At 33.4% G+C, this 25,383-nt stretch overlaps 1 protein-coding gene across 1 annotated transcript in view; it reads right to left on the reverse strand.

Moving 5' to 3' along the window:
• Nucleotides 1–6,607: 6,607 nt before the first annotated feature.
• Nucleotides 6,608–25,383, reverse strand: part of LOC145688105 (uncharacterized) — a 97,589-nt gene continuing 78,813 nt past the window's right edge. The window contains exons 16-19 of the mRNA XM_081761855.1: nucleotides 23,071–23,124; nucleotides 22,675–22,780; nucleotides 13,930–14,039; nucleotides 6,608–10,421 (exon numbers count right to left, since the gene is read on the reverse strand). Of these exons, the coding sequence (XP_081617981.1) occupies nucleotides 10,300–10,421; nucleotides 13,930–14,039; nucleotides 22,675–22,780; nucleotides 23,071–23,124 (392 nt within the window). The 3' untranslated portion in view covers nucleotides 6,608–10,299. The remainder of the gene's footprint in view (nucleotides 10,422–13,929; nucleotides 14,040–22,674; nucleotides 22,781–23,070; nucleotides 23,125–25,383) is intronic.

Raw genomic sequence — 25,383 nt, forward strand, 5'->3', positions numbered from 1 at the left:
GGACTCAGAAGCGCAAGAGCGTTGTCAAGTCATCCTTGTACTACTAATTTCCACCTTGTGACGCAGAAGTTATCGTTGTGCATTTGTTGAGACTAAGTTCGTTAAACTGGTAGAAAGAGCCGTTATAAACACTTTCATAATGTCTTTCGTAGGATATATTGAATATTCTATCACTTAACATGACTAGTGAATTAAGATTATTGATTATTTTAGTGTGTCAGTGTGTCATGATGTTTCTTTACCTTGTCAGGTTCAAGGCTTTTGAACTTACAAAACCAAAACACTTACACACACTCATATATATATATGGCCGTGGGTGCCAATTTTCACAGAACACTTGAACACGCACGCATGGATATAGATTTATGCACATGTTAGCACGCTAACCTTGTAGACAAACAGCTGAGGTGAGAAATCAACGATGTGCTGGATTTGGAATGATTTTCGAAGGAGAAGAAAGAAGAAACAAAAGGTTGTAAATCGAGGAAAGAAGGAAAAACTGAGAAAAACATATTTATATACAAGTTATAAAATGAAATAATAGTAATTTAATAACAATAATAATAAAAATAGTAATGATATACTTTTAGTTTTAGGAATAAGATCAGCGGAATACAACACTTTATCTAATTCAGACATAAATGCATTGAGAAACGTAAGTGTCTGAAAATAAATAAATGAGTAAATGTAATCTTCGCTTAGTTACTGCAACTTTGAATTAATCTTCTATTTACAGATTGATATGCCATATATCATTGGTATAATTAAATACCTGAGAATAAAATTACAGTAATTACAGTGATTTTTTGATAATTTTCCTGGGGTTTTCTCATAATGGTGTCTTTATACCTTTTAACGTGTAGTACATCTTTACTTTCTTCACATTACAAAGTTTCAACAAAATGTTTAGAGCGAAGTAAGTGTTGAACAATTTATTATTTAAAAATTTTCGTCTTAGAGTCTGATTATTTGATACCCGCCTTTATTACCAATGTGTTAAGATTTAAACATATTTCTCATTTTTCAAACGTTATGCGGTAATATATCTGATTTTAAAACATAAATATATGATAAACTTCTCTTGTATTTGGTCTAGTTTCAGCTATAGAGTTCCATTCTGGAAACGCGTACTATGATTTTGGTCTCACTAAAACCTTATACAATGAAATATAATTGTTAATGTGGTTAAAATACTTTTATTGAGTTAATAATCACCTAAGAAAGTTCACTGTTAACTCTCATTGCTACATTATCGTAACCATAAAACAATAGCTTTTGGACAAATAATAATAATAAGTCTTCTTTTATGTTTTAAATGATCCTTTTTAAGGTTTTAATCTTTATTCCCTATCTCATCATCAGACATTTCTTTTTCTTAATACTGACATCAGATAATTTTCTTCTCGACATTATCTTATCTCGCTTACATAAGTTTACACTTTATATTTTTTACACATTTTATGCATAAATTATATTGGGACAAATTACTACAACATATATGAAGCGCTAGTTACCCTCTACATTTTTACGAGCTCAAATAACCATGTACATTTGATCTAATGGGTGTATACCAGGATATCGTCATTGTTAATTAACCCATGTAAATGGTATAAATCAATTGAGAAAAGTATAAGACCATAAAAAAGCCCGTGTTTTATAACTAACTATCTTTACAGCCTTTGGATCCCGGAAGCTCAATGTTATGTTCTCGAATGCTCTCCATCGACTTCTGTCCTTAGCCAAGTGGATCCTGTTTCTGTTTCGTATTCCTATTTCTGCGAGATCCCTCTTAATACTATATTCTCATCTTAGTGTATGTCTTACTAACGGACGGTTTTGATTGTAATTCCAGTAAAAATCTTTAAAAGCGTTACTACTTTCTTCCATTCAAGCTCTATGACTTACTCACAGGAGCCCAGACTAGATTACTTTAACAATATTTGGTATACGGTATAAATTATGCAGTTCTACGTTACAAAGTTTCCGTCATTGCCCATTTCCGTTTCTCTTGGGTCCGAATATTCGTTTCAAAATTTTGCTCTCAAATGCTTTCAGTTTACATTTTTCTCTCATAGTAAGCGACCTTGTTTCGCAACGATATAGCCTAACTGGTATGAGTAACGTTTTATATATTTTAAGCTTCAAATTCTTTGACGGAATTCAAACTCAATAATACGAATTTATTACTTAGTTGATATTTAGATTATTCGTACATATGGTTTTGGTCTTTTAACATTGATTCTAGACATTTAATAGTATTTACTTTTTGAAAAGTATTATTTGAAATCTTGGCATGTTCATAATTCGCAGTATTACAGTAAGGGTGAATTTCTATGTATATATTTTCTCTGTTTTTACCTCTAAACAAATATCCCTGCAAGCATTTAATAGAAAGTCTTGATTTCTTTCCATTGCTTTCTTATCATTCTATAAGATTTACATCATCAGCATACCAAAAGTACCGGGTGAATACCATTCCGTTTTCTTTGATGTATTTATTAGCATAGTCCAGAACAAAGTTGAATGATAATGGCGACAGTGCATCTCCCTGATTCAATCCATTCTCAACGTGAAAACTCGTAGACAACTTAATAATTTCCTATATGTACTTTAGTTTGTGATTTAATTAAACACATCTTAATCTAAGTAGCTTTTCGGTATTCGAAATTCTGTATGAATGTCATACAATATTTCCCCCATAAGAGAGTTGTAGTCCTTTATAGTGTTTGTTGAATTGTGAATATCTGATCCGTAGTTGATCGTTTTCGCCTAAATCCGCACTGATAATCTGAAATAATTTCATCTGTGTATTGATTAAATCTTGCTAAGAGAATGTTTAAGAAGATGTTATCAATTGTTGATAAAAGCGAGATGCCTTAATAATTATTATAATCAGTTATGTCACTTATCTTGTGAATTGGAATAATGATTGATTCTTTCCACTCTCGTAGCAATTTCTCCTTGTTCCAGACAAAAAAAAAGTTTGTGTACCTTGTTCCACAATTGTCCCCTTCATCTAAAATTAATTCTGCTGGAAGTTCGTCCACAGTCAGGAGATTTGTATTTCCTGATTTTTTAATACTGAGTTCTATATCTACTCGGTTTGGCTCCGAAATATACGGTTTTAATGTGTGCATTCCCTTTCATTACGAACATTATTTTGTGGCTGCCTGTTAAGGAAATCTTCAAAGGGATATTTACATATATTAACAATGTTATTGTTTTATCAGAATTGTTCCACTGGCCTTCTTTAATATATAAGCGTGGAGTTGGTAGCCTTTCGTAAATTCATTCAAGGTCTAAAAAATTACCCAAATGTTTTTGTTTTCAGCAGCGTAGAGGAGTATGTCAATTGTTATTTTAAAATTGACTTACAATTTCTGAAGTTAGTGACATGAATCTTCGTAGATGGAGTTCTCGTTTAGAATAAAGAAACGCATGTTTTCTTATATTTGGCCTAGAAGGGAAAACAAAGGTAGGATTTTATTGTTATATTACGGTGTACATATAACAAGAATAAGATTGAAACTCGTTAAGATTACAGACATGAAATTTGGTATTTAATTCTTTAACTTAAAATAATTAAAGAAGCGTTTAAGGATTTCATGATATTTTTCCTAGAGGGTAAGGAAAAGGACGAGTGGGAAAGAGAATAGAGATTGCAAATATTTAACTATGTTGGTCAAATCTCGAAATTCACATAAGATTAGATATCTGCTACGAATATTAGAGGTCCTACATTGTAGGCCTATTAAATGCAGAAATCTCAGGCTAAATATATAGCTTGCCAAATTCTTATATTCAAGTTGTTATTGATATATACCTACGTTTATCTATATATATCCATGTTGTTTCAGAACTAGGTTGTCCAAAATCGCGGGAAAGCTTCATTCCAACACGTGCTAGCTTGATTTTGATAAAACTTGGTGTGACAGTCTACCTAGGTATATTATGTTACAGGAAGTCTTTCACACGCAATCCAAAAATGAATATGTCATTAATGTGCAATTGGTGTACAAGTTATATCATACAGGGTTTAATTGATATCAAAATATGATAGAAGTAGGGAGAAGGGAGCAATTAACACTGGATGATTTGGCGAGAAGTCGGAAGTGCTAGAGACAGCCAACACTACGTCCCTTCATGTTCAGAATAACGAAAGCTGCTATGTCTCGTTTCATGCTTATACATGAAATACACCGTGACAAAATACATCGCAGCATGCGTTATTCCGAACACGAGGAAACGTTGAGCTGGCCATCCCTAACACTTGCGCCTTCCCACCGAAGTATCCTGTGTTGACAGATGCCAAAGTTTGCTTTTTGTCTGCTTTGAGCCACACTTGAAATCATAGCATATCTGAGAAGTCTCTTCAGGGCAGATCTGGGAATTACAATTGGAAGAGAATCTCTTATATAGCCATTGCACATTGATTAAATGTGCATTTGTTTGCATTGAGTATATATGACATTTCTTTACGGTGGTATAGACCACCACTTCACGATTTCGTTAATTCGAAATAGCGTGTGTTGAAATTAAGCTTTTTCACTGTTTTGGACAGCCCTAGGTCTGAAACTATGCATTGTACCTCACAGGTCTGTGTGAACTCTTTCTTTTATTGTGTTGTGAGAAATCTTTTCTTACAGTTGGTGGACATAGTTCATTAAGACCATAAATATATGTACCCTATCCAAACTAGTATGTACCCTAGTATACTATATAGGAATTAGTATGTACCCTATCCAAATATTCATATTTCAGAATCCTGCGGTAATTCCGTAACAACTTTTATGGAGGTAGTTGGTGAATACTTCAAGTTATATGCACGTAAACAAACCCCTCTATAAAAATTGTCGTGTGAGTACCTTGGAATTGTGAAACCCTCGAGAAGTCGTGCTGTCGAAGTAACGCGAGTTGTCACGCGCGGTCAAAAGGACCGCATGAACATAATGTGTTGAAAATATCGTGTTAAACATTCTTTCTTGTATTAGAAAGGAAATTTTGTATGTTTTTGATTAGAAAGGAATAAAATATTTATCATTATAATAAGTTTTAGAGTAATAACTATTAAAGGAACCTACAATTAGATTTCTACTGTTTTTTTAATTATTCTTTGGAATAAAATATGTTTTTCTTTATTACATATGTGTTTAGGTAGATAACTACGCACTGGTTTTATTACAAATTCGAATTCTGATAATATTCTTTTCCTTTTGTATCGAAATATAATATTTCTTTCTTTATAATAATACATTTGGAAATCAACTCTTTGGTTCGTCTAAAATTAGAAATGCAGTAGTAAATTAGTTAAATGAGTACTATATACACAAAGCAATAAAACAAAACTCCCAGTGTATTTTAAATTCAATTAGAGCTCACTCGCATCTAAGCGGTTAGCATACGCGCATTCGGCGTGGGACTACTTGGTTCGATTCCCGGTGAAAGCTCATGTGGTTCGGATCCCACTATAATCAGTAAGTCCACGTCTCATATAACTTCCATGGTGAATGGGGCGCCAAGTTGAAATGAAATCAAATCAAATCAAATTTACATTGAATTATTTTACGGTCCTGTTACTTTGAAACTTCACCTATACAGTACTACATTTAATGATTTTTTGTTTCTTTAATTTTACAATGTTTTTACAAGTCGTCGTGGCTTATTTCGCCCTCTGCTGCTTTGAGAACATTCGGGATTTGCTGGTCATTCCAGGGCTTAAGGTTTTGAAACTCGCTCGCAAACTCCTCACTTCCACTTTCGTATTCACTCACTACTACATTATCTTTTTTGTTATTATATTCCACAGACAAAGCTTCCACGACATCATCTTGGCTGATTTATCCGAATATATCATTCCTAACATTTCCCTCCGTTCTTTTAAGCTGTTCATGTCTAGCTTTTTTCACACTTTCTACCATTTTGTTAACTCTGTCGACCTCTCTTCTGTTCATTAAAAATATTTATGTTTCTAAACCTTAAAACATCTCCAAAGCAAAGGTCATATGCGGAGCGAAGCACTAAAAATAAAACAATATACCTTTAGTCGCGCACGGTGGAAAGCACCGCAGAGTTACTAAACAACCACTACTACTCAAACTAAACAATGGATAACAGACTGATTGAGCAGGAATGTTTGGGAAGGTGAGGGGAAAGATTAGCTGGACGGTAGCGTCTGCCTGACAAACAGGGGGGACACACGATTAAAAGTAATTTATCTGCGGTGCTTTTCACCGCGCCGCGACTACTCGGGGTTAATATTGAATAGAAACATATTAGATCGTAAGTGAAGTCTAGATCTGAGTATGGTAGGGAACATAGGTTTGGAGCGTTCCAAGTTCATTTATTCATGGTATCGGCAGCCTATAACTCCGAAAGGAAGCATTTGTGCAAACAGAGTGGTCAATACTTTTTGTCTTATCTTGGTCTTAGGAATCACCTCTCAAACGTTTTCAAACACCCTGTATATAATACAGGAGAGAGAGAGAGAGAGAGAGAGAGAAAGAGAGAGAGAGAGATAAGAAAAGTGAGAAAAAGAGAGAGGTCTCTGTCAATTGTACCGTAGAAGTGACTAACTAAATAATAATAATAATTTAATCTATGCTTTATTAATAGCTGTAAAGCTACAAGAAATACATATACACAGTATCAAATTGTAATGTTGATGTGTTACTGGACAATAAACAAGCAAACAAACAACATATTACTAGATTATTTGTAAAGTATGCTCCCTGGTATTTAGCTTTGTTTCTAAGTTCAGAGTCGAACATATCTGTGTACAGTAAACGACAAATTAATCAAATGTAGTTTTCGAATATAATAATAATGACATTCAGCAATTGGGAGATGAAGGAAACAAATTATACTTAGAAATGAAAGCAAATAAGTGTTAATTTCTGAGCTTATTTCATAACATCTAATACGAAAAACAGTCATCTCTGACAATTAATTTATTTACACCGAATCAATTAAAATTTTCTCCATAAGCATTACCACAATAATTATTCTTCAAATTCAGAATTCAATTTCATATGATCGCAAAATCATAACGTCTATCAAATAATCTTTAGAATCATTCAAGATAAAACCTGTGATCTAATTGCCAGGTACGTGTATGCAGTGCTGTTTAAGAAATTTAGTATTTATAAATTTATTCAAATATACACTACAATGTATTAATTTAGAACAATTACAATGTATTTCACGTATTTTTATATTTACTAAATTACTTTTAACTCCCTCTGATTGTCAAATATAGCAAGAGTTGAATTAGATTTTACACTACTTTTGAAGGGAGCACATATTATCGATATTAAAATTGGTTTGGATTTGTTACAGAAGAAAAAAATATTTCTGGTTCTTGTCTTCGATTACAATACGTTAATTTTGTTTTTCTTAATTGTTTTATGCTATCAATTTTTAAGTGCAACGGTTCAGTAATTGATTATTTTGCGCTGTTTTAATCATAACACTTTATCGCTAGTTAATATACTCGAAAGCGTTTCATTTCTATATACAAATGTCTTTATCTGTATGAATCTCATTGAATCATTGACAGTTGTATTTCAAGTAAAAATACTAAACAATTATGTTCACAACCCTACAAATGCCTCTTATAAATATAAATATTTTCTTTGAACAGGGCTGTGCTGAACTAGCTGTTAATCAAAGTAACTAGAGACTATATTGTTCGCATCAACATTTACTAACGCAATTCTTACTTGATCAATATTACCAACACTTTTGATCACAGTAGTTAATACCTAATATTTAAGAAGGTATATTATCACAATTATTTCAATACAAATATTTTAAGCAACCAACTTGCAAACAATATATAACATTATCACTGCTAAGACTTACGTAGCTAAGATTGAGTACTGGAGGAAAGAAAGTTTGCTTCCTCATTCAATGTATATCTTTGATCACTCAAATAAGAAATACTTATATAACCGACATATCCTAATGCATACAGGCACTTTGATCAGAGAATGGTTTAGAATATAGTTTTTTATCCGAAGAACGAAACTGTGTGAGCGAATGTTAATATTATTTGGAGCCATCAGGCTATATTGTAAATCAAACCTGCATCTTCCGCTTCACTTGCAAGAAAGCTTTAAATTTTATGAAATATGGTCGTTGAGTTTATATATAATACAATACTAATAGATAATATTTTTCAACGTTTTCGGTTCTGATGTTGCAAATAAATGAAAGAAAATTATTGAAATGAAAATATGATAAAATTGAAAAACGTTGTCATCTAAACTGCTTCATAAAGCTGTACGCAGTAAAACGATCATCGTAATATTTGTTTCTTTCATTCGTACTACGCCTTAAATGTACTGGCAGTAGTTTGCGCAATCTTCAACATAGGGATAATGAATGTTTCATATTATGATGTGAAACTCCACTTTTATAAGTTTTCACATTCGAAAGAAATAAAGTAATGCTGCAGCAATACCATTGTTTATCAATGTTTGACGTAAAATGCCATAAAAACAGGAATCAATTCAGTAACGTGGTTTATTCGATAAAAGAAATAACCAATTTGCATTCTTTTCCATCTAATGCTATGATCACTAATACGTATTTAGATGTTTAGCTAAATTACTTTATTATTTGTAATAATATCAAGGAATGAAATGTACCTACTTCGTTTCTGTATAGATTAAAAAGTAACCCAAACAATATTATAAGATATTATACGTTACTTTTGAATATAAGTTGCTGATTTAAATCTTTGACAACATTTAGTTTGCTTAGACATTAATTAAATTTAACAAATAAATAGTTTATAATAAAGGAAAGCACATGCTTTTCAACAAAATATATAAGCATTACGTTGATAATGCCGATTAGAAACAAAATCATTTCCCTAAATTTGCAAATATAAACCATGAATGAAAACAGCATCTTGAATATTTTTAGGGTGCCAAATTCCGAGAACAAAACCTGTAAAATTGTTTTCTAATTAACATCAAATGTATCTCATTGCTCAACAATGTAGTTAAATCAAAGGCCCCTATTACTGGATACAGTATTTAAACTGATTATTCGCATAATCAAACTAATTGCCGGAACTAAGACACTGCATGACTCAATTTACTTTCTTTAGTGTTATTAAGAAAACTCCAATCGCAATTGTGAAATTTAGAGTTTCTAGTTCAATTTCTAATGTTCGTTTTTGGATTATTATAGAATATAATTAGCTTGTGATATCAGACATTAAAGGATGAAAAATGTTGTAAATTATTTACCTATTAGGAACACACTTTATATCACTACATTATTTAGAAGTTACTTTCTTTACCATAGTCAATTGTATACCTGGATATATACATCTTATATATTCTTCCCTCAAGAGGTTTAGAAGTTATCCTTCAATTTGTAGCAAATTTGTTTTATCTTGTGACAAGGTAATTTTTAGCCTAATAATAACTCCATTTACATTGGCGAATAGTTGGAACTTTTCCGATAAAAATTGGAAATTGTGTTAATGCTCCTATTAAGATACGTAAGAAATGCATTGTGTCCAAACTCAGCTATTAATGTTACTAATGGAATTTTGCAAAATAACTACATCTTTTAGGTTAGGACTTATAGAGGAAATACTCTTACTTTCTTGAAGTATTGCTGTAAAGAAGCGAGTACTAATAGCTGCCACATAATTAATATTAAAGGTAGTTAAAGCGAAGTCAAGAAAAATATTAATGTTCTAATTATTGTATACAACAATTAGAGCATTAGATAACTTTACTTGCTTGTTTGAAGTTATAAAATTTTATCTTTTACCAATCCGACTTAATTCACAATCCGCGGCTTTAATTCTTTTCTATAAATTATATTCTTGTATATCTAACGTCTTGCAGGATTGTATGTAATGTCCAAAGTTGATTAATGATGTGACCTACCGTCCGTATTTCCATACAAACTTCATACTATTGTATTAATGATTCTTGGATATATATTATTTATATTCTATCAACACAATATGTTTACATTCACTATTTCTGTTCACATACTCATCTTTACTTTGAATTCCACTTGACAGTCAACGTCCTAAACGTAAAGATACATACCTTTAAGCACAAGCAAACTATTTGCTGATCAAACCAATACATTTATATTAAAAACAAGAAAAAATACATACATGTGACACTTTCGCCTACTTACACTTTGGACTTCATCAGACACTATCTTTAGTTTTAAGATTTCAATTACATTTCAACGAATCTAAGTACCATGTAATATGAAGATTCCTATAGTGTGTTTACAAAGTACATTTGAAGTCAGTCTTTGTTATTCTGACTTTATACGATTAAAGAAAATAAATATTGGTCTAATGATAAAATAGTAGAATAACTCCACAACACTCATAGCACTAGCTCCCACAAAGAGTCCAAACACACCACCAATGGAGACTGAAAATAAACAAGTAATTAATAGATACTATTTGTTAATCAAATTACGATTATATTCCCCATAATTGGGAAATATTAATGTACAAATAATGTATTAATGAAATTAAAACCATATATAGTTGAGTTGATTTTGGGTATAACATCCCTTCCAGCAACGAGGCTATATGAGACGCAACGTACTGATTACCATGAAATCCGAACCACATGAGCTCTCACTGGGAAGCGAAAATGGATCTTCTACGCCAAAAGCGCGTACACTAGCCGTTTAGCCTGCTCTAAAACCAAATATAATACAGTAGTCACATAAAGAAGACATAATGATAAATGATGATGCTAGTCAACAATGCAATTTCTCTTTCATTTTTTATTCTTCCACAATTTAGAGCAAACTGTCTTTCAAGTAGTGATATAATATTACAACCTAAAAGGAATGCAATGGAGCTAGGCTTCTATCAGCCACGATTCTGGAACTCACTGAAGGATATAATTAACACTTCTGACCAGAGTACATACACTTTTTTTAAATTAAAACTAAAGTACAGTATAACGATTTCGACAAATTAACGTTATCATCGGTCTAAAGAAGATGATGTTAAGTTATCGAATCTGTTACAGTGTATTTTAGTTTTACAAGTAGTTTTATTTATAAGTGTACATACTCTGATCAGAAGTGTTAATTATTTCTCTTAGAGCTAGGCTTACGGCGTGCACGGTTTTGACAGATACACTATCTAAATAAGATAACATCAATGCGATCAATGTGGAATTTAACACATCGTAAGTGTTTTGGCGTAATGTTCAAAATTTTCACTATCAAAAAAGCCTATAATGAAAATTGCAAATTAGCTTTAATAAACTTTCTTTATTTTGTAATTAATCTGTCTAACCGCTCAAATTATTTCTTTAGTGTTAAAGACGAATAATGATACGAAAAATAAATTGATTCTTACATTTTGAACATTGTTGAATGTTTATGAACTTTACCTATCTGTTAACAATGACTACAACAAAACGCAGCACTTATAATGGTCGAATCATCGTTACACATTTTACTTCATGTCGTTGAACTTAGCATAACATTTGTTAACCTAGATGTTTCAGACATTTAAGATTTGACATAAAACGATTTAGTAACTTTTGATATATTATACCATATTACTTTATACATATTATTTATATTTTATAGTATCAAAGTATTTTATGATATTTAGTTAACACAGATCCGAGTTAGTGACATGATCATAAAGCGAAGAGCAAATAGGTATCACCATTGCACGTCGTCGGTATCAAGCGATATGGTATAAACACGCGATTAAGTAACAAGGATACCGTAAGTGCGACCTACTGAAAGCCGGTTACTTTATTTGGGAAATTGATGATCGTCAATTCATACCATCAGGCCAGTGATGTATGTATTGAAGCAATTGACAGTAGAAAATCTACGAAGAGTAACATAATAAAGTCACTAGTACTCACTGACTTATCAACGCCTAAATCAATCTACTTAAGATAGAAACCTAAACTTTTGACAGAACATTTGGTGCCCTGTCAAGGATATTTTAGAACTCGATGTGGAAAGTAGTAGTTAGGGTTTATCATTATCATAATAAGATATTGGTATGCTGGAATCATTTAATGGTAAGATATGGATTATGATATTTTCACTATTCATTTGAAGCAATTAAAAACGTGTTCCAGTACCTTCATTTTATATTTGATCTACAAGAGAAGAACAGAGACAAGAATAAAGAAAATAGTATGAGGTTACATATATAACACTACGACGTCCATATCTGGGAATGTCATAATTTCAGCAACGACATTTTGAATTTATAATTTTAATTTAAAACAATTTAAGTACGTGCTTCAGCATTTATTGATATTTAACTTAAAACGGAACGACATTAAAGAGTTAAATAAAGTTGTAATTACAGCACAGTTGTAATTTGCAACGTCCCAGAAATTGAACCAATAGAAATTTCAATGAGGTCAAGCAACTTGGAGCTCGATAGTCTATCATTGATTCGGTACCTAAACTCGTAGTATGTTACTTCATACGTTCCATAACGCTCGTGCTACTAATTAGCTTTGTCATTCGTTGTTGCTGGAGGTTGTAGTGAAGGCATCTCATGTGATTTTGCTGCTATTTTTATATTTTTAATTAGAATAATTTACATCTTTATTCTATTATTAACATTATTATTGTTTAATATTTTACCATAAGCCCCAGTGTGGTTTCTGATGAAATCATTTACAAAATTCAACTTCGTACTATCAATAATTGATGATTGAAATGTGTTGATTAATCCAAATTTTTTATTTAAAGGCTAAACTTGTCCTTGAACCAGAACAAAATTCTAATTCAAATTCTTATGTACTACTGTATTATATTGAGGATATATATCTCGGAAATCCCTGACGTTTCACAATTGGAATTCAGCATTGGATATAAAATAGTTAAACACGTGCTTCGATATATATATATATATATATATATATATATATATATATATATATATATATATATATGTAAACTTAGAATAAATGGTCTTTTATAATGCTCAGATGAGTTGTTCGAGTAGTGTGCGAGACTTCGGTCTCAGACGATTTCTATATGTAAGACGCAGAACATGGAATGCAGAATATTGCCCACAGTAATGCATAGGAATATTTGGTTTTTAGTAACAAGATATAAGGCCCCTTGTGTTACAAGAGGTGATGAGAACTTACCCCTTATGATGTTTCATTTCGGTTGTGCATGATAAGTGCAAACGCCATTGTTTCTTATTTCTACAAATCATACTTAAGTAATTATAAATTTTGGTAACACACTGGCCCCGTTTCTTTCCGATTCTGCATTAAATTAAAAAGTGTTGCTCTTATTATGTAAAACCCTAACTCGATGCCAATCCTGCAGATTAACTATGAATTCCAATGACAATAATAATAACTTCTGACACATCCTTAGTCTTTTTATTTAGTATAACGACTAATCAATCATTTAAACAAAACTCTAAAATTAAGTGTTTTATGTATGATACTTGGCTACAACAGTGAAATAATCTAAACCAACTTTACTTGTATTCAAATATGAGGCAAAGGGTAGAAAAATAGAGCACAGTGGGTCAGTGATAGAGAGTCGATCTCTGGTGTGTGGTGTTCCTAGTTCGATAAACACTCACACCAAGTACACTTTGTGCTTTTCAAAATCCATGTGAATAGTTTTCTTGGAGATCTCCCATTTCTTCATTTCACTTTTCATTAATTATCATAATCATTGTTTCAATCATACTCGATGCATAATCTGGTATGTAAAACTAGGCATTTCATTATTTTTACATGTTGTTTTCTAAATATTACTGATTTTAGGTTATCAACTGAAAGTATTGATATCTTACACAAGACATTCTCTTTCGTCCTATATAAAACTATGTCACATGTGTTCATTCTATAGTTATGAGTACTATTAACTTTTATAGAAACTCTTAACAAATAGTGTTGAACGTACCTGCAATTTCTATTATTCCTCGGAAAACTCTCATTCGCCTACGAGACCTTGAGACTTTGAAATGGAATGTCAGCATAGTGAATTCTCCGGGCCTAACATCGTGATTGTCACTGAAAAGCAAGATTATATTAAACATACATTTATTAGAGAACACACATAATTATATTTCTTCATTGCAAGGGAAGTTTCCGTAATATCCAAATAATTGTTTCTTCTGAACAACTTAATGATTAATTTTATTTACTTTTTCCTCTGAAATAACTCACATATGACAGGCTTCTCACCAACAATCTATCATAATGTATATTGTTTCGAGCAATATACATAAAATGTGTGATTGTTAATACTAAAATATGTGCGAAGTAAAGGAATTGAACTTCGTTGGTTAAAGTTGAATTCATTGTCCAGAAATAGCAATAATGAAAGTGGTAACGACCTAGTAGGCTATATACACATACTAGCTTTTGACATAATTCTTCGCTGATGTTTATGCTCTCGTGCTCCTGTAACATTCATAAATATTTGTCCTGTTAGCTCTTCCTTTCAAATATAAGTTGGATAAATACTTTTTCATTATTATAATCAGCTGTAAAATATATTTCTTAATATATGAGGCTATTAGTATATTTCCTTTCAGGAAAATTACGGGAAAATTATTCGATAGCTTTTTCGCAGCTTTGTTGTTAACATTTGTGCCTCTACAAAGGCAGACTCAGATTCAATCCCAGCGGGATATTAGTGATTATAATTCCACGTATATACAGACCAGGGAAACAAAGGCTACATTAAACTGAAACTTACAATTAAGTTAAAAGATGATGTAATTATGGACGTTCAGCTAATGAAACAAAGTTAACTAGTTGCTCTATATATTTGATTTTCTTATTAGTTTGAATAACAAATACAATATATATTCTCCTAATCGATCATTATTGAAACCGTTTACTGACGAGACAAAATAAATAAGAATATTGATGTGTTTTTTTTTTAAATTCTACTGGCGTGAATCATGAATTTTCCTCAGGGTTAGATAATTACTCAATATTAGTTCAAAAGTTTCCGTTCGAGTTTACGTTAGAATCAACGGAATAATAGATCTGCACTCTGGCCAGACAACAATTCAAACTTCTACATCAACAATGCATCGGACCATATTCCAGCACGGAATATTTTGGGCAAATTTTAAATTCTTTTGCTTGTTCATCCCAATATTAACTTGATATAGCTTCTAACATCTTCTACTGGTTTCCTAAATTGAAATCGATCCTAAAACAAGATGACCAGAACTTTTACTTTAAAAAAACGGGACGCATACGAATCGGCAAAGGGGGGGGGGAGGGGGAGGTGACTTCCACATTGCATTTTGGGACTCAGCAGTGTTTTAAAATTACAAAATACACAAGTAAGAATAATAACACGGCGTTTCTAACTTAAGTACTACCCAACAATACTTTTAACTATTTCAACACTGAGAATTCCCACTCAATACCCACTTGAACCACAGAATACTCAATTCTCATTTCAATATTCAGAAGTTCTAGGCACAGCTGAGCCTTCCCAATGCAGGGGAGGGGGTCCGACTTCTGGGGGCGGTGGGTTACCATACTGCTACTTTTAAGGGCTCCAAATTTTGGGATGAGTTTTATTTATATATATAAATTTCAAAAGTTTCCTCTTCTGGGGGGGACGATCGCCCCCTCCTAATGAGTGTTGGTACGGAAGAGTGTAGAATTAGTAGCATTGACCATTTATATTTTGAATAATAATTACGGGACACCTGGGTCATGTTTGCTTAAAAACGGGACATTTAGGCATCCCGTTTGTGAATTTAAAAAAAAAAACGGGACAGCGGTTGAAAATAAGGGACTGTCTCGGCTAAAACGTGACGTCTAGTTACCTTGTCCTAAAATGAAGACGATTTGATTAAATTGAAAAGATTAAAGTGAACGTTTCAAGTTATTTAGAAGTATTGAACATTTAAATGTCAATATTGAGAAGGAATTTATTGTTATTTTTTTAAAAAAAATAGCAATGCGCAAATACATAGATATTATTTTATTCGATAAGCTGCAATTTTTGTGGTCAAAGATTGTGAAACAGTATTCCATGCATCTTTTTAAAGTCAGGAAGTTTTGGGTGGATGGAAAGGAAGAAGAGTATGAGAGTGATGTGTGCAGGTTAATGCATTTAGATTCCTCAGTTAGGGTCTCTAAATTTTCGATGAGTCATTAAATGTATGCGATCTAGAGTAGTCACTGTGGTATACGAAACCCCTGAAGTCGACAAATGTCCTTCCGTTTCTTTGGAATGTCTATAGTAGATGCGTTCGTGCTGATTGTGGGCAGGTCCAAGTCTATCGTACTGCCCGTTGGGAGCAGCTCATGATACATAATGCCCTTCCAGTCCTACCAAACTCACAGCATAATTACATTCCTGGGTCTCTGTGTGTTATCATATCGCTTCCTCACTCCTGAAAAACCGCTTCAGAAAGGGCACGAGTTCGTTACGTTCCAATACAGATTCCTAGATAGAATTTCAATCAAGTAAATGTTTTTATTATTACCACCCAAACATCGAAGCTCTATTTGTAGCCAGGTTTATTCAAATGATTCATGGCTAATTGTATGCTGATCTTGCTTGACTCCACTACATTTCCATTTCTGATGTGATTAGTCGCCTTCAGCGAGGAACATATTTCACACATCGGAATTCAAGAAAAAAAGCGACTGAACAGTCTTTGGATGTTGCTGGTAATAAAGCGTTTTGTTAAAAAATATATACTTGGAGAGAACTAAAACCTTTATCGAAATAAAATTGTAAAATATGCTAATATGTAAAACACGAAAGTAGTGTAGAATATCTTACGTTTAATTATAACAATTCTAACGCCTTTTGTACACCTGTTAAATTCAGCTGTTAGCTGCCAAATAATGGTAGTTCTAACCCGCTGCAACTTACAAACCCTAGCCCTTTACTGTTTTACGTTACCATATGGTTACAAAATAATCGAACTTTTCTAGCGTGAACGCTAATTCAATATTCTGTTCCTCTTGGCGTGGGAGACCCGGGTTCGATTCCCGGCGAGAGCTCATGTGGTTCGGATTCCACGTTAATCAGTAGGTCCACGTCTCATATAGCCTCGCTGCTGAAAGGGACGCTAAAATAAAATCAACTCAACTCAATATTCCGTTCTTGGTCATTGTTATCATATGGCTGCATTTCCGCTTGGTACGCTAAATCGTGCTGACACCTTGTAGTGAGTACGAGTAACTTTACGCGGCAAAGATGTTTTGCGTTTGTTAGTAGAAGCCAGAATTCACAGAGGGTGAAGAGTAAATATTCATGTTTGTTAGGTAAGTAGCAGTAATTTTGTTTTGTTGACTTCTAGTTGGTTATAAAACCTAACTGACAGATTTTAAATTTATTTTATCAATTATTTCAATTTATTAGTACGTTTAAGGTTGTTAAACTTCGGGTAACCATATGGTTACATTGTTCTATGAGGAAATAAAATTATATTGTTTATTGCAGAGATGGTCATCCTTCCTCATTTTGCCCTCATGAGGGCCGCCCTCACCCTCACCTCACCTCATTTTAGTAGTTGAGGGCGAGGGCGTTGGAGGGTGAGGGCGATAAAGTAATTGAGGGTGAGTGTGAGGGCATCAATGGAGGGTAAGTGTGAGGGAGGGTGAGGGTGTCAGTTGAGGGTGAGTGTGAGGGAGGTGAGGGTGAGGGAAAGGGTTCATAAAATTTTTTATCTTGCAATTCTTCATTTCTGGAAAAAAGGTTAGAAAATGTAATGTAGTTTTTTCTCTTAGAATTAATCGTCGTTCACAGAAAATCGTCATATCAATATTCCATCAGTTTTATACGCTTTTCATGCGCGAAGACAAGATGTTTCTCATAGCTTTATGACTTTTCTGTATTTAAATATTTTCACTTTATAGAAATAATAATTACGAAATATATAATAAATATCTACTGCAAGTTTTTGGCTACCGAAAATTTCAAAGTTTAAAGAAAGTAACCCATTAAAAATACTAGAAGTTCTCAGGAAATAATTATATATATATATATATATATATATATATATATATATATATATATATATATATATATATATTCGTTCAGAAGAGAAACTAATAAGTATTCATATATCCATTCATTCTGAAATTGTAACTAAGAAAAAGCTTTATTTCTTCTTCTAAGTAAGAAAAAAGCATATATAAGAAAAGTACAAAGCTGCAAGCCGGAATAAATAACTTTATATTTATTTACCAAATAAAGAGATATTTCCTGCTTTTGGCTACATACGTACTTTTAGACTTCCAAACTACGCTATGCATATGAAAGGGAAAGGACGGCTGTATCCGTCTGTGTGTCTATCTGTCAACAGGTACCCCATCAAAATCGGTAAGAGCTATTGACAAGCGGGAATCGATCCAGCATGCCAATAATAGGTTGCATCTTCTTCAACAACCTCCTACTTAACTGGTACCCTCAAATCACGTTGGCAGTCAATCTGTTACACCGGAAGTGGTAGAAATCGGAAATTTTCGCTTTCAAATTAAAGACCACTAGTAAGAACCTGCAATAGCGATCGGCAAACAGCTCTCGGAAATAGGTGAATATCAAAGAAACCACATTAACTTCTGCATTTCTACTAAAACTGGAAGTGGTAAGATCCACTACTACTTCAAGTTTCAATATTTATTTTCATAAACTTATAAGGGTAAGAGCTATCGACAAACGGTTTTTGGGAATAAATTCTGCATTGCCAGAACAGGTTCCATCTCTTTCAATAATCTTACTTAAACGGGAAGTGGTAGAAGTCGACCATATCTGGTTTCAACAATCATATTCATAACTCATAAACGAATATAAAACATAGCTAGCGATAAATAGTTTTCAGAAATCGATTTAAGGTCTTAAGGGGACAAACCACCTGTACTCCTGTATTTCCACTAAAATCGGAAGTGGTATAAATTCACTACTACTTCTGGTTTCAATATTGATTTTCCTAGACTTAAAACGATAAGTGCTATCGACAAGCGGTTTTCGGGAATCCATTCAGCATCCCAAGAATAGGTTTCATCTTTTTCACCAATCTTCGAGTTAAACCAGAAGCTATGTTGACTTTTCTTCTGGTTTCAACAATATTAGTCATAACTCAAAAACGGTAGGAGCTATTGACAAACGGTTTTCGGGTTACGATTCGTCGTTCCAATAATAGGTCCCATCTCCTTCGACAACCTAATATTTAAACCATAAGTGGTAGAAATTAACTACTTCCGGTTTCTACTATTTCCAGTTTTACTATTGAATTTGTATAGTTTGGAAGTTTACTGTAGTTTCATATTGTAGAACGCTACTCGCTTGTTCTATCATATAATTCTTGTGTTATCAGATACTAGGTTTATTACCAGGTACTCAATTATATTTATATACTTTCCCATTATAGGCCTAGAAAGTTGGAAGATTATAATTTGCTGTAATGTCATATTTCTATTCATGGATTCAATCAATATCATGACTTAATGTGGAGTTAATACTTGATAGTGAATATTTGTTTAGAATGGGTGAGGGCATCGATTGAGGGTGAGTGTGAGGGAGGGTGAGGGCGTCAATGGAGGGTTATGATGAGGGCGTTAATGGAGGGTTATGATGAGGGCGTTAATGGAGGGTAAGTGTGAGGGAGTTTGAAGTTGAGGGCGTCAATGCAGGGTGAGTGTGAGGGAGGGTGAGCGTAAGGACGTCAGTGGAGGGTGAAAATGAAATGAAATCTTTAAGTTTTACGTCCCATGGTTATGCCGGTTAGGCTAAAGGAGACGGTGACAATGAGAGATGAGTGAAATGGTGGAATGAAGAAAGTGGGAGGAAACGGGAGAACCCCGAGAAAACTCACGAGCACGGTGTTTGTCCACCACAAAGTTCACTTGGCGGGGGCTGGGATCGAACCCAGGACCCCAAGCACCAGAGGTGAACGCTCTACCACTGAGCCACCGCGCCCCCCGTCAGTGGAGGGTGAGTGTGAGGTAGGGTGAGCGTAAGGACGTCAATGGAGGGTAGTGTGATGGAGAGTGAGGGGCGTCAATTAGGGGTGAGGGTGAGGGAGAGTTAGGAAAAACGACCATCTCTGGTTTATTGAGCTCTATTCTTAGCGATTTTATATACAAGAGTATTTACAGAACTGTTTATATTCAAATGAAAGACTTACATACAAGCTTTATGTGTCTTTACTCTGTGAAATTTTACATGTTACAGTTTGGTTCATTAATTTGTTTCATAAAGGCTTGTCCATTTGCATTTTCGGCTTTCGTAAATCCAGTGAACTGTGATCAGGGGCGTTGTCACTAAAGGTTTTGTGGGTATTACACCATTTCTAATAATACTTTTATATAGGCTATCGTTAGATGCAAATGTGTTTTAGGTAAAATTTATGTACCCTCTTTTTACCAAGATCTATTCTGAATGCTGATCTATGAGAAATATATTTTTAGCTTAGTGACTTATTATATTTTTTAGTTTGTTCATTTCAGACTTCAGTTTCTCGTCTCTCAAAATGGATGGTGATGGTATCTCGGTGAATATATTTTACGAAAAAGTCTTAAGGAGCAACACCTCTCATACCCGATTCATCGCATTTGCCTGACATTGATTCGTCCTAACCAGATGAAGTCCTTAGTTGCAGTGATCAAGATTATGTACCTGACAGTGAGGGAGGTTGAATCATTTAGACTCCTATATATGCTTATGCATCTCGTAGAAGTATTCTGCTGTTGCAAATTTTCTTTGTGTTGCTCTTAAATTTTAGCACATTATATGCTTCAAATTGAATATACATTTCAAAACTATTAGTTGAAAGAAAATGTAAAAAGACCCTTCCCTTGTTGTTTCCTGCATTGTCACTATTCTCGTCCATTGGCGTAATATCTATAACTTGAACAATTCTAAATCACGTTCTCTGATTGAGATACAGTGTTTACCAAAATCAATTTCATGTTTCAATTTTTTACTTCGTAGAAAGACAATCAAAAATATCTGATTTAGAATAATTTTACCTTGTTTCTTTTTTCAGAATATTAACATTCCAAAAGGTCTTACATCTCTACCAGATGACATAACCGATTCTGATGCAGACTCCGAAGTCTCAAAAATAAAACGCATGTTTAATGCCCAGCCATTATCAAACGATAAACCGAACATATGGGGCGGTGGATAAATCAAATATACTAACTGAAATTCATCGCACATTGAAAGCCAAACATTGATATCTCAGAATCTTCGGCTACATCCTAGACTTGGCTGTAATAAACAGCTCGTTGATATGCAGGAGAGGTCGTAAAATTGTTAGAGAATTACATATACAGTTCAACGTATATCGGTCTGATATTGTCTACTCACTTGCTACGTGTGGGAAACCAGAGAGGATGATCCTCTGTAGAATCGACGATGAACCGCAAGGAATAAACACGTTGACCACGGAAAAGTTCGCTCGGGTGATGATACTACAACAGATGATATAGCGCACTGGCCTATTCATATGTCTAAAGGAAGGTGCCGGTTTAGAAATATGGTACTAGTCGAACTACGTGTAACAAATGTGATGCAAGGTTTTCTTTTACTGAAACCAAACCAAAAACTGTTTTCTGGTATTCCATTCGTAGAAACTCACTATACTGCTCTGAAAATGTTATTATATGGTAAAGAAATAAGTCCTTAAGCACTACATTAGAGTGCAATTAAACATCCAACCATAATCATTATTTGTAATTTATTTAATCCAAATAAATACACTGTCATTTTTATACAAAGTTGCACGCAAAAAGTCCCCATATTTTCTTGACAAGTGGCGGTAAGTTGTAATTATATATCCCAAATATTTGATAACATAACTATTCAGCAGATGCAACACAAAAGTGTTGTTTGTAATTCAACACGGTGTAAAATATATTCACTATTTTGCCTTTTATTTCAATTTACTATCGCACTGCTCTAGTAGAAGTGGTTTGTGCAGAATAAGCACACTATACTGACCAATGTTGTCAATGGTTACACCTATGAATACAAGTATATTGTACAATGTAACCATATGGTAACAATTCATAACTCGAACAGTTTTGGGGGGAAATTTTTCAAACTCAATAGAGATGTTACAGAGTGCCTATATATCATCCTGTACAAGTTTTATATTTTTTGGCCGACTGTAAGTCATAGTGAACAGTATAGGGCTAGATTTGCAATACTAACTCTATTTCGTGCTATAAAGGACAAATACATTATTGATTACTAGACAGTTCTTCAAACACTTAAGAAAGAACATTTCATGGACTGTTTCCAAAAGTGAAAATAATAATTTAGTCGGTATGTTCAAGCAGAGGCATGCTGCTTTGAAGGATGCCTATTGCAATAGTATCAATACTTCCATTTTAAAATTAGAAAGACAGTCTTAAAAATTTCCAATCACACCACGTATACCATAAATTTCTACATATATTGACACATATTTTAAATAAAGGAATAATTGACCACTAACATGATCTTCTACATGCAATAGTTAATAGTATTTTGATTTAATATATTTTTAATTTATTTTACATTAATATTTTGGTATATTTCCATTTGCTGTTTATAATTACATCCACATTTCTAACAACCGATGAGTAATCAGAAATTTGAGAACAAGATGGTTCATTTGAGTTTATTTTCATAATTCTTTCTAGTTTTATCCAATATAATTCTTACCTTATCCCAGCTACTACCGTTAAGGATTTTTGATGACAGGAGAGCTCGCACTTGCAGTTCAAACCATATTTCTTTTCCTCAAATGTATTTACTGGTTCCAGTTTATCTGAAAATATATTCATGAAAATATTTACAATGATACTACTTTTATACGAACATAAGTGTAAACAAAGAAACTTTTAACAGTACAAGAATATTTTAAATAAATCAGTAGATCACTATATCTAGAAACCATACTTAATGGGATTTACCGAATCACTAATGAAGTATTATCCAATTGAAATGTCATTTACGTCTTATGATTTGGTATAACAATATCTGATTTGAAACATCTCCATACACACTATCAAGCATAAAGTACTACTAGAATACTACTTCAAAAATACTTAGAATCACCTTCATTATTTTCAATGCACTTTCTTCCTTCAGCATCGCAGAGAACTTGTTTTTCTGTGGAAAAATAAAAGTTACTGTGAGCAGATATATCATATTTTATAATATTGTTTAACTTGTACTTATTACTTGAAAAGTGTTATGGTTAAATAACTAATTTATACAAAACATTTAATACTCAAATAATGCTCAAAACCATCAATCTCTTATTAGGGAATGCATTGAAACATTCTAGTAGCGTGTGGTGAAAAGGAAATGTCAGGTATCATGTTAAAATAACTTATATGTACACTGTCGACAATTAAGTAGTGAGACTGAATTTGTTGTGATAAGTAAACGAAGCTAATATAATAATACCTCCTTAGTATTCAAGGTACATACTTCCTGCATCGACACAGCGAATGGCACGAACACTCAAGAAGCAGAACGACCTCTGCAACTTCGTTTGTAGTATGCCCCCTTGATCCAGTGGTAACTACTGCTTGGATGCCTTCAACATTGTCAAAAAGTCGTCCTTTTAATGGTAACTTTAGGGTGAGAAAAAAAAGAGGACGTATCTAGAGAATATGGGGATGCTGAAGCACACACACTTGGTTTTTGGCCAAATATTCCTGAACAAGTACAGCCTGGAGAGCAGGTGCATTGTCATCAATAAAGACTCAGCTACCTGGGGCTGAATATTCAGGCCAAACTCGACGCATTCTCTTGATGAAACGTTCCTTAACACCTAAACACAACTGGGCATACATGTGTGACCTTCTAGTGTAAATTAATAATGAATGATCCCCTTACTAGAAATACAGAAATATTGTCTTCACTTTTGATTTCTGAAGTCGAAGTTTCACCGTATCCCCACATTTCCACATAATCTCCACATCAAAACAACTGTCTCTTTGGCAATTTTCCTCAGAACAGAATTTGATATTCACACTCTGTTCCATTCTACTAGAGTGTTGGAGAACTCTGAGTAACTGGTGTTAATGGCGTCGTATTTCCGGTCACACTTCGCGTGTGAGAATGCGGGTTTTCCAGACTATAGAAGAGGGATTGCTCTTTCAAATGCACATATTGGTTTACGGATTGAATTCACTCTTTCGTCACAATACAATCAATATCATTAGTTAATTGTCGGACGGTGTACGTTTTCAAATATTCTCTAATAATAGACGTTTTTAGACGTTCTGCTTTAAATCGTTTTACTTTGAAAATAATACCACACTTCCTTTCCTGCTTTCACACTTGTCTCACCGTTTACAATTTTTGGAGCGGCCATGGAATTTTCAATAAAGGTTTTGTCTACATTTTGAACCGAGGCCATTTTGCATAGGTTTGTCGTAGAGAGTCGTGACTTGCTCCTGCTTCTTTCATTTCACAACAGGTTTCAAATAATGTGGCCCTTGCTATTTGAAACTTTCGAGTTGGACCCCGTTTGGGACCCTGCTGGATAACCTGGAGCAAACGTTTTAACCCAAAAAATATGCCCTTGGAAATGGTAGGATACATGTTTGCGAGTTTTCCGTGTACACAACAGTTTTTAAACAAATGACCCGGTTCAAACTATTCTGCCAGCTATTTTTTGTAGTTTTTGCATTATAAAATATGTTTTAGCTCACTATATTTAAACTGATGGCATGTATAACTTTGGGATTTGTCTAGTTATTACATATCAAATGTAAACACAATTGTTTCATTCCTATCTTAGGGGAGCAAGTTTGTGGCCTTCCCTTGTTGGTTCTATGTCTTTGACTCATACTTAAATGCAGCGTTATTTATAATGTTTTAGATGTAAATCAACCAAATTCACAAAATACAGACAATATACCTTTAGCTACACATAATAAATAATTTGATTTCTTTTGGTTCTAAATTTCATGTTTAGGACAAAGGGTACCATATGTAACCATATATTAAGTACATCAAAAAAGAAATTAGGCTAAAGGCACATGGATATTATTTTAACAATAGTTTTTCATAACCCTCGCTTACACATATTTATTTCAATAACAAAACAAGTACCTATTGAATTAGTTGTAGATCATCCCCTACTAAAGCATACATATTGATAAATTATTTTCAATTTTGCAATATGTATACTTGCTGATAATCCGTAACTTTAACACTAAGGCGTAGTGTCGTATCTAGAGTTTAAAACACAAGTTATGCTTTGCTAAGTATACAACACTCAGAAAATGGAAGATTTAAAATAGTGGGGGGAGGGGGGTAGAAATTACGTGTTAGAAGTAACTGTTACAATACTTCGGTGCGTTGTAATTGGTTTCGTTCTCGGAATATATAAGATTTACTTGCGTATTATAA

Source organism: Thermobia domestica, chromosome 1 (genome assembly GCF_964235325.1).
Source record: "Thermobia domestica chromosome 1, izTheDome1.hap1.1, whole genome shotgun sequence".
In the NCBI taxonomy this organism is placed as follows: domain Eukaryota; kingdom Metazoa; phylum Arthropoda; class Insecta; order Zygentoma; family Lepismatidae; genus Thermobia; species Thermobia domestica.